The sequence below is a fragment of the Myodes glareolus genome, chromosome 22 (genome assembly GCF_982192425.1).
Source record: "Myodes glareolus chromosome 22, mMyoGla1.1, whole genome shotgun sequence".
Lineage (NCBI taxonomy): Eukaryota > Metazoa > Chordata > Mammalia > Rodentia > Cricetidae > Myodes > Myodes glareolus.
In genome coordinates this window covers 13,723,721-13,733,609 of record NC_142047.1, presented here as the reverse complement: position 1 = coordinate 13,733,609, position 9,889 = coordinate 13,723,721, and the positions used below count along the sequence as shown (strand labels likewise).

General features: G+C 51.7%; 2 protein-coding genes across 3 annotated transcripts; one reads left to right on the top strand and one right to left on the bottom strand.

The window, feature by feature from the left end:
* The first annotated feature begins 144 nt into the window (after positions 1 to 144).
* Positions 145 to 1,591, top strand: Gng14 (G protein subunit gamma 14). Its single transcript, XM_048434678.3, has 2 exons — positions 145 to 1,302; positions 1,389 to 1,591. Exons 1-2 carry the CDS (start codon positions 1,210 to 1,212, stop codon positions 1,512 to 1,514), a joined length of 219 nt encoding a protein of 72 aa, XP_048290635.1. The 5' UTR covers positions 145 to 1,209; the 3' UTR covers positions 1,515 to 1,591.
* A 428-nt stretch (positions 1,592 to 2,019) lies between these two features.
* Fbxw9 (F-box and WD repeat domain containing 9) lies at positions 2,020 to 9,777 on the bottom strand. 2 transcript variants are annotated; one of them, XM_048434672.3, is made up of 10 exons: positions 7,453 to 9,777; positions 5,734 to 5,873; positions 5,528 to 5,656; positions 4,617 to 4,729; positions 4,441 to 4,532; positions 3,142 to 3,290; positions 2,942 to 3,055; positions 2,749 to 2,838; positions 2,607 to 2,672; positions 2,020 to 2,527 (listed from the first exon to the last, which is right to left on the bottom strand). In XM_048434672.3, the coding sequence occupies exons 1-10, from the start codon at positions 7,859 to 7,861 to the stop codon at positions 2,453 to 2,455; spliced, it is 1,377 nt and encodes a 458-aa protein (XP_048290629.1). In that variant the 5' UTR covers positions 7,862 to 9,777; the 3' UTR covers positions 2,020 to 2,452. The 2 variants fall into 2 exon arrangements, 1 of the variants encoding a protein (XP_048290629.1); XR_014999224.2 differs by lacking the exon at positions 2,020 to 2,527 and having other exon boundaries at positions 2,650 to 2,672; positions 2,926 to 3,055.
* Between the last annotated feature and the right edge of the window lie 112 nt (positions 9,778 to 9,889).

Genomic DNA, 9,889 nt, shown 5'->3' with positions numbered 1-9,889 from the left:
GCTTTCTAGCTCCTGGCTCCGAGTAAGCAATCTTCCCACCTCAGCCCTAGAGTAGCTTGGAATATACGTGGTGCCAGCCACCCCGACCCTCACCCCCAATTGGTTTTGTTTGAGATGGGGTCTTACTATGTAGCCAAGCTCAGTGGCAGGATCACAGGTGTGCATCACCATGCCCAAAACAGCCCGGGCAGGGTAGAGAAGAACTGGCAAATGACATGGGAGACTATTTGGCTCAGGCAGTGGGTCAGGGGGAGGAAGACAGGTGGCGTGAACAATAAGAGCAGGAACCAGACAGAACTTCACTGTCCTAGCTGATATGGCTAGGAGGTGGTGGTGCACACCTTTTAAGCCCAGGGAGGTAGGGCAAGTGGATCTCTGAGTTCAAGGCCAGCCTGGGCTAGAGAGTGGGTTCCAGGGTGGCCAGGACTACACAGAGAAGTCCTGTCTCAAAAAACAAAAGAATGAAAATACAAACAAAAACAAAAGGCTTATCTGATAGTACCTGAGGCAGTTAGATATGGAGGCGCCTGAAGGAGAGGGATGAAAGCCTTGGAGATGTGTGCCTGAGCAGCTGGGATGCAGGTCTGGGGATGAACATGTTAAGAGGTATAACACAGAGTGATGTCATGCGTGAAGGCAAGGTCAGCCTGGGCTACCACAGTCAATTTGAAGTCAGCCTAGGCTCAAAATCCCATCAAAATAATAAAAAAAAAAAAATTAAAACGGGGTGGGGGAGTTATTAAAAAGACAATTTGGAGTTCAGGTACACAGAGCCTGCAGGAGGTGGCAGAAGCAGGGAGGGAGGTCTGCTGGGAACAGCACACAGATATTCAGCAAACCGGAGTCCCACATCCTTCGGGCCTGCAGCCAAGCTGCCTAGTCCCCCAGGGGATCCAAGAAACATATGACACCAAAGCAGCCACTGGGCCTCCTGGGGAAGGGACCCCTTCTGTCACAGCAGCAGCTGCTGCTGTTGCTGGTGACATTTCACTGGGTCCTGGCTTCAAAGTCTCTGCGGGGACTGGGAAGGTGGGGGGTTGAAGTATTGAGGCCAGTATTGAGAGAGCCAGAGTGGGGTAGCTGAGGCTGGAGCAGGCAGCCAAGCCTGTTCGGGAGTCTTCAGCTGAGGTAGCTGAACGTGGGAGACCCAGGAGGAGCTGCAGAAGCTTGGAAACTCAGGCTTGCAGAGCACTGCTCACCTTCTCCCAGATGTCCAGCAAGGTGGCCACTGGCAGTGACATCGGACAGGCCCGCCGGGCAGTGGAGCAGCTACGGATGGAGGCAGGCATCAACCGCATAAAGGTGAGGGTCGGGCAGGCATGCAGTGGGCACAGCTGGGCAAGGGAGCAAGAGGACACCCAGATGTGGCTGACGTGGTTGGTTTGCAGGTGTCTAAGGCAGCCACAGATCTGCTGCAGTTCTGCACGGAGCAGGCCAAGAGCGACCCCTTCCTTGTGGGCATCCCCGCTGCCACCAACCCCTTCAAGGAAAAGAAGCCTTGTGCTATCCTATGAACCCACAATAATGCTACCCCTATGAGCCTGGATACCACGGGAAGGCCTCAATAAACATGACTGCTCCTGTGTTACAACTTGTGTGCGCTGCTGTGGGAGGCTGAGGGGTGCCACAGCTTTTGGGGATCGGTGCACACCTCTCAGGCTTTCTTCTATGCCCATTTCCACAGTCACAGCCACACATACCTCACGCCTACAGCGCTGCATGAAGAGACCTGCACTGTGGCCCTGTACCACATACCTACAGGATGACTGCGGCAGGCGTCTGTGGCAGGCGTCTGTCTGCTTCCTCCACACAGACCTATACTGGGAATCTGAGTCAGAGTCTACATGCCACACAGCCCACAATCACCTCACTAAGCTATGTCAGACCAAGTGTCCGTGGTCCTCGAGTGCATACACAGAGCAGTAGGCGCCCCAGCCCTCGCATGCTACCCTTCCCCCTCAGTCACATGTACAACGCAAACAGTCACAGACATGTGGTCACAGAAAGCTCACACTCCAGTTCCCAACAATTGCACAGTAGGTCGTTTATTCCTTCTTCACTCTCCCGTGGGAAAGAGGCACCCAATCCTAGCAAAACAGGGATCACCCAGGGTAACGGTGCATCCATTGTCCCAACACTTAGAGACTGGAGCAGGAGGACCAGGCATTCAAAGCTTGCCTCAAATACATAGTAAATGTGAGGCCAGCCTGGATTCCATGGAGACCGCCTCAACAAACAAAACAATCAAGGGTGGAAGGTAGGGAATGGCTAAAATTAGAATGTCACTTCCACAGGCATAGGTGTGGGCCCAGCCCTAAGGCTTCCTGTGCCCAAGGCCTGTGGAGCAGGGCAGAAGCAGCACCAATTGCAGGAAGGTCCTCCAGAGCTGAGGCCTAGGGCAGCCTCAGCAGGCAGTGTATTCCAACATCCATCCACAGCCACGTCCAGCTGTTTAGGCCAGCAGCCTCCAGACCTCCAGTGACAGGCCACCAGAGGCAGCCACCACCACGTTGCCCTCAGCACAGATCTGGGGAGCAGTGATAGTGGAATTAGGGGATGGTGTGGGCTCTTGGCAGGCCAACAGGCTATATGGGGCAGGACCTTACCCCATTCAACACATTGTGGTGGCTTCTGGTACAGATGGTCCTAGGTGGGTCTGTGGGCACGTGAACCTGAGAAGGGTAAGGGGCAGAGGTCAGGATATGTGCCCTGGCGAGTACTGGGGTCTGCATGGGTCAGTGTCCTCACCCGAATGGTCTTGTCAGTAGATGTTGTATACAAAGTCCCCAGTGAGTGCTTGATCCCTGTGATCTGAGATTGGTGACCCACATCAAAGGACTAGGGAAGAAAGGATGGGTGACACTCAGGCAGAGTTTCCCCGTGATTAGCCCTCCACACCCAAGAAGTCACAGGGGAGGTACAGACAGGAGTCCTAGCAGACCCGGACAAGCTGGAAGCAACCATCTCGGTTGGCGAAGACGTGCAGCAGGCCCTGGTTGTCACCCGCCCAGAGCTGGGGCTCCTGGTAGGACATGCAGAGCAGATAGGAGTCCAGCTGTGGGAAGGACAAGGCATAGAGCAGCTCAGGAATGGTAAGCTGGGCTACCGCCCTCCTCAGAGTCACTGGGAAGGGCAACCCACCTGCAGCCGCTGCAGGACTCTATTGGCTCGGCGATCAAATACCACAAGACTATGGTCCTCACTGCCTGAGATGATATGCCTGTCATCTGCCAGCACCGCTAACACAGCACTCGAATGCAGCCTCCGGCTCTTCACCAGAGCCAAGCCAGCTGGAGTGGGATAACGGGCCAGGGAGGACGGAGGGTATCAGAGCCCTGCAGAGACCCAGGCCCACCTGAGGGTCGGGGCTACTGTCTCACCTAGGAAAACTTCCAACAGCTCAGCTTCTCACTTGACTACTCCCCTCCCCTCCTACCCCATCTGGATCCAGGACCCACAGGCTTTTGTCCTTTCCTGGTCCCTACCTCCACGCCACCTTCTCTTCCTACCCCACCAGTATCTCCCAACACATAGGCAAGCACTTCATTCCACCCAAACCTAAGTCCACCTCAGGATCCCTTCAGTTTAATGGAGTAAGATGACTCAGTCACGGCTGGGGTGGGGCTAGAGCTCAGCGGCTAAGCAATAGCCTAAGCACAAGGCAATGGCTTCCATTCCAGGATGGGGGAAGGGGCAGATTAATCATCAGCCAGGCCTCATGGTGCAATCCTGTAATTCCAACTACTCAGGAGCCCACAGGCTGAGGCAGGAAGCTGAATCTAGGTGGAGGCCAGCCTAAGATATAGAGTGAGTTTGAGAGTAGCCTGGGCAACATAGTGAGAGTCTATCTCAAAATGAGCAAAGTAAGAGGGAACACAGTTCAGGGACAAAGCATCTGTCCAGCGGGAGAGAGGCACTAGGTTCAGTCTCCACGACAACAGCGTAGACAGAAGCACAGGAAAGACTCGCAGTGAGACAGGCTTGTGTCATCCACCACTGTTCTCTGTTCACGTGATTCAATGTCTGTTTGTTTTAATTTTCGAGATTCCTTTTTTTATCTTACGTATATAGGTGTTTTGCATACATACATCTGTGCATGGCATGCACACATTGCCCATGGAGGCCAGAAGGCGGCAATGGATCCTCTTAAGTTGGAATTACAGGTGGTTGCTAGCTACCATGTGGGTGCCTCCCAACCCAATCCAAGTTCTCTGGAAGAGCAGCCCGTGCTCTTAATTGCTGAGTCATCTCTCCAGCCCCTGCCCCCCCTCAACCTCAGTGTTCTTTCCTGTTGTTTTGTGTTTCTTTTATTTGTTTCTGAGCCAGGGTCTCACTATGTAGCCCTAGTTGGCCTGGAATTTACTGTGTGGACCACAATGGTCTTGAACTCACAGAGATCTGCTTCCCTTTGCCTTCTAAGCATCAGAATTGGAATCTCACCTCTGGGATCATAGGTGGTCACCTTCTTGTCATAGGTACCAGTCACGAGGATGTCAGGTTGGTAGGAGAGGCACAGCACTGCCGCCTTGCCCCTGGGGACACACGGCACACAAGGCTGGGTGATGGCTTGGGCAGGGCCCTACCCACCCAGGCCCCCTGCCCAGGCCCCCTCACACTTGATCTCGCCAAACTGCTGCCCATCAGCCGCCATGTCCCACAGCTTCACAGTGCTGTCCCAAGAGCCGGAGCACACACGGTGGTCCTGTGCTGCTAGCGACCACACCCAGCCCTGTGGGAGCAGGCACAACAGTCACATAAGACAACTTACTTCAGGAGCTGTACAACAGCTCAGGTCTCTCCCCTCCCCAAAACCCAAGAAGAAGTCTGGACCTTCCTGCTTTTGCAGAGAAGGATCCAAGAGATGAACAGATCCACTCAAAGCCAAACAGCTTTTCCTCTCTCATGCCCACTTCCACAGACACTTCAGTAACACACATAACTCCCACTCTTCCCACAGACGACAAACGAGGGTCAGAAGGAGGAGGGACAACTGAAAAACACAGTAATCCCAACGTGTGGGAGTAGGGTCTGCTCTGCAGCCTGTCAGAGCCTGGGGGCAAGAACACAGCCCAGCGGTATCCAGGAGACCACTTCCTCTTTTTGTGCTAGACTAGAACCCAGAGCCTCAACACAATCTAAGCATGGTCTCTATCACTGAGCGACACTCACAGTTTCCAATAGCTCATTTTCGTTCTGCTCTTTGAAACAGTCTGACTCTATAGTTCAGGCTGGCCTGGAACTCATTATGTAGCTCAGGCTAGCTTCAAAATCAGAATCCTCTGCCTTTAGCTCCCTGAGAGTGTTGCTAATACAGGCCTGAGCCGTCAAGGTCTACATCAAGGCCTTCAGAAGCCTGCACTAATGGAGGTTTGAGGCCTCAAACCTTCATCTTACCGCCCACTGGACAGTGAAAACCGAACTCACCAGCAGCAGAGGTAGAGTCAAGTCTGTGCAGCCTGTTAACAAAGCCCAGGCCCTGAGTCGCAGCGCCCTCCCAGCTTCTTTCATGCCCCCCAAGACTGCTCACCTTGTGTGTGCTATTGCCCTGAGTGCCCAAGGCCTTCACCAGAACTCGGCTAGGCTCCTTCCCTAGATGTCGTAGGTCCCACAGGTTGACATTGCGATCTCGGGAGCCTGACAGACACAGTGCCCCACCCTGGAAGGAGAGCATGGAGCTGGTGTTGAGGTTCCCCAACCTTTCCCTTGCCTAGCCTCCCATCTAGCCCCCCTCACCTGGAGCAGCAACACTGCATCAATGGAAGCAAAGTGACCATCAGCTAGGCAGAAGTACTCAGCTCTCTGTCCATCCTCTGCCCAGCGGGACAGGTGCTGTTCCAGCTCGATGCAGGCAGCTGGCCAGTCAAAGTCCTCCTCTATGGGGTACCATGAGCGGGATAGTCAGTGGGCATCAGCTGAGAGAGTCCAGCCCTGGCTGCCAGGGAGCCCAACCTTCACCAGACAGACCTGGATAAAACGTCACCCCCCACCCTAAGCAGGCACAGACTCTGGCCTTGCTTCAGGATATCTGACCACCCATCTCCCATGCAGGACCAGGAATACTCCCAACTCTAAGAAACTGAAACTATACTTTCCACCCTTCATCTCACAACCCAGGTGACAATAGTCTCACCCTCAGTCCTCTCTAGGGCCTCACGACTAACCAAGCATTCTGGCCTTAGCCCCTAACCCAGACCTAAGGTCACAGTTCTTAAATTTCTAACTGTAAATCAGGAAGTCACATCAAGACACAGAAGCCAAGGAGTGGAAAGTGTGGCTTGGTAGTCAAGAACTTACCTAGAAAGCACGGGGCCTTGGCTTTATCCCTAGTCACTTCCCCTCCCTCCCAAGACAAAATCTAAACCCCAGGTCACCCATTCAATTGTTTGGATGAGGTTCAAGCACATGTTTTTATCAAAGCTGTCTGGAAATTTGACTGGAGGTTGGAGTTCAATTCCTGGGGGTAGGAGGTCAATTCCCTAACCCAGAATCAAACTCTTTCAGGTAAGGGGAATCAACTAGTCAGCTTTCCATGTCTTAACTCAAGAGCCTAAGGATCCAGGAACAGAAGGATTAACAGTCTCTCAAAGTCGTGCTGAGGATGTAACGTGGTAAAAAGAAAGCATTTGCCTAGCACACCCAAAGTTCTTGGATCCATACGTACAACCTTAAAAAAACAAAACAACAAAAACTCAAAACCATCAATTTCAAGTTTTCTTTTCCTCCACAGACCAATGAACTCAAGGTCAGAATGAATAACACCTGCTCTGCAAAGGTGACAGGCTGGCTCGGCCCATCTAAGACCAAAGAAAGAAGGGAGGACGAGGCAACCCTGGGCTACTTAAAAGCCTGTCTCAAAATAAAAAAAAAATAAAACAGAAAAGATGACAGGCTAGACTCAGGTATCAACCATTGCTGGTATCAATGATCCCAGCTCCTAAGTCCCAAGGCCAGTTCAGGTTTAGGAGACTAGAGATTCAGAACCTCTGTTTCACCTATCCTGGATCAACACTCCAGGGGTCAGGAGCTTTGTTAAGGCAGTGCCGATTGCTTCTGACTGTATCCAGAGCCTGAGTTTTTTTTTGTTTTGTTTTTTGTTTGTTTGTTTGTTTGTTTGTTTGGGGGGGAACCTATTTTCACTCCAGGTACAATCTAAAAAGTCTTAGAGTTATCCACATCAGGGCTAGGGCCTTAAAAAAGCCCAAACCGGGAAATCTCTGAATTCTAAGTTTAGAGATCCCAGGTTCAGAGCTCTGCCTGAGGAAGTCAAGTATCTGCCTTGTGGTCGATTAAGGATTAGACAACACCTAGAAATTTCCTTTGCCTCCAGTCAGAGCCGGGACAACCTGGATGGCTGCCCCAGAAGCAGTATGCACCCGCAGACCAGGTACCACCCTCTTTCTTTCACTCAAGCCTGACCTGGGCAGAAGTTTCTGTTCCCCCGGGTGTGCGTACCTTCCACCACTGGGTAGGGTGCGCGTACGCGGCGCTGAGCGCGTAGCCTCCAGGTGACATGATCACGCACAAGGTCGTTGAGTGCTTGGCACACGCACGGCAGGACGTGGAGCACGACCCGTGCATCCAGGTAGGCACAGATCTCCAGTAGCAGCTCCGGGGGAAGGCTCAGTAGGCCCGGCAGGCGCACGGCCGGGACTCTGGGGGCAGCCTTTCGCTCCGGCGCTCCCAGGGACGCGGAGAGCGTGGACTTCAGCGACGAGCGCCGCGGGGTCAGGCCAGGTTTGGGTGGGGTGAGCACGCGGGCTACGTAGGCCTCAGCCTGAGCGTCAGGGTCCGGGTCTGGCTCGGGGTCCGACTCATCGTCACAGGAGCGAGGATCCCCACACTGCCCCGAGGGGAGCTCCATGGCGACCGGGTGGGTGCGGCTGCCCCAGGTTTAGCTACTACTGGGCCGCGTCCTGTTTCCTAGGCAGCGCGAGATCATTTCCGGCGTTTTTAGATGACGTCAAAACCACTGGAAGCGAGTTACTAGCGAATAAACCTGATGTCTAAACCGCAAGCTGGTCACTTCTTTTTTTAACCAATCGCGACTGTCATTTCATTTGTTGTTTTTAAGGATTTATTTTTACTTTTATGTTTTCGGGATCCCTTGAAGCTAGAGTTAAGGACAGCAATCGTGTGGTGCAGGTGCTGAAAACACCCACTTTGTTTTAGACATGGTCTCATGTAACCCAGGATGGCCTCGAATTCGGTGATCCGTCTGTCTCTGCTTCCCGAGTGCTGCGGTTAAAGGCGTACGCCACACCTAGCCTAAAGTGCTCTTAACCACTCCAGCCCAGCACAGGAGATGCTTTGTATCCATCTGAGGTCGAGATGGTGTGGGGGGGGGTGTCACTTCTTCGATGATCTACCTCTTAATTTTATTATCCTGAATTTTATTGTGGAAGGTGTGTGTTTCTATGTGCCACAGCATACATAAACTGGTCAGACAGCAACTCTGTGGAATCAGTTCCCCTTCACCTGTAGGTGGGTCTGGAGGGAATCAAACTTAGCCACCAGGCAGCAAATGCCTTTATGTGCTGAGTCGATTCTCTCAGCCCCATCATGTATCTTGAAACAGGTCTTTCACTGCTGATCATTTCAGCTAAGCTGCCTTGGCCAACCAATGAACTTTAGGAACCCATCAGTTTCTGCTCCTCCGTTCCTCCTGCCCCCAACATCTATGTGGGTGTTGGGAATCCTAGCTTAGGTTCCCAACCATGCACAGCAAGCACTTCATCAATTAAGCTACAAGAGATAGAGTTTATTTTGGGTTGAATGACCATGGCCCAGGAACTCAGGTTGCTCCAAATAGCATGAGGTCAGACACAGGTGGAGCAATAAATGGTTATTAAGGTCTAATGGTAGGCCAGAATAATTTTGCATCTACAGTATATAGTTCCCCACAAACACAATTCCTAATTGGCCACGTAGAACCTAACACATATGGGTTTTTTTTTTTCTTTAAATTTTAAGGACCTCACTTATGGATCCCCATCTGGTCTCACATTATATAGACCAGGCTAGCCTCCAACTCAAGAGATCTGTCTGCTTCTGACTTCCAAACGCTGGCATTTAAGATGTGAGCCAACATATCTGCATAAAAGGTTTTTCTTCTGAGAACTTCACACTGGTCTCCATTTACAGTCCTGCTTCAGTCTTCCAAGTAGCTGATGACAAGTGTACACTGTCACATCAGCTCTTTGTTTGAGACAGGGTCTCTCTAAGCAGCTCTGGCTGTCCTGAAACTCACCCTATAGACCAGGTTGGCCTTGAACTCAGAGATCCTTCTGCCTCTGCATCCCAAGTGCTGGCATTAAAAGCATGCTCCACAACCACCCAGACAGCTATTTCTATTTAATACCTCCAAGAATTTCTAGCCTGCCCAGTGACTTAACGTTGTGTCTGTTATAAGGCATTACAATTATGTTCAACAAACCAATGAAAGGCTGCCATACATTAATCATGGAAAACAGCTTGCACGATTTCTGTGCACACCTCTTTCACACTCACCTTCCCACACAACAAAGATGAAAATAGGTTTCCTTGGACCGTCAATTTTACTTTTCAAGTCCTGAGAATTAAAGGTAAAACTTTATGTATCTATTTAAGCTAGCTACTAGCCCTCTCATTCATTGATTTCATGAATGGAATTCTAGCTCCCTTTTTTTGAAACAAGGTCTCAATCAACCCAGATTGATTTCAAATTTGCTATCCTCCTGCCTCAATCAGGCAGCCCATCAGGAGCAGCTGTGCATCTCAGCTCACCCTGCTGGAGAGAACACCAGATGTCCTGCTCCTGCTCTATTCTTCTCTGCCTCACTCCTCAGAGCTGGGGGATTCTGTCAGCACTCCCACAGCACTGGAGCCACAGAAAAGCCCACCTCCACACCAC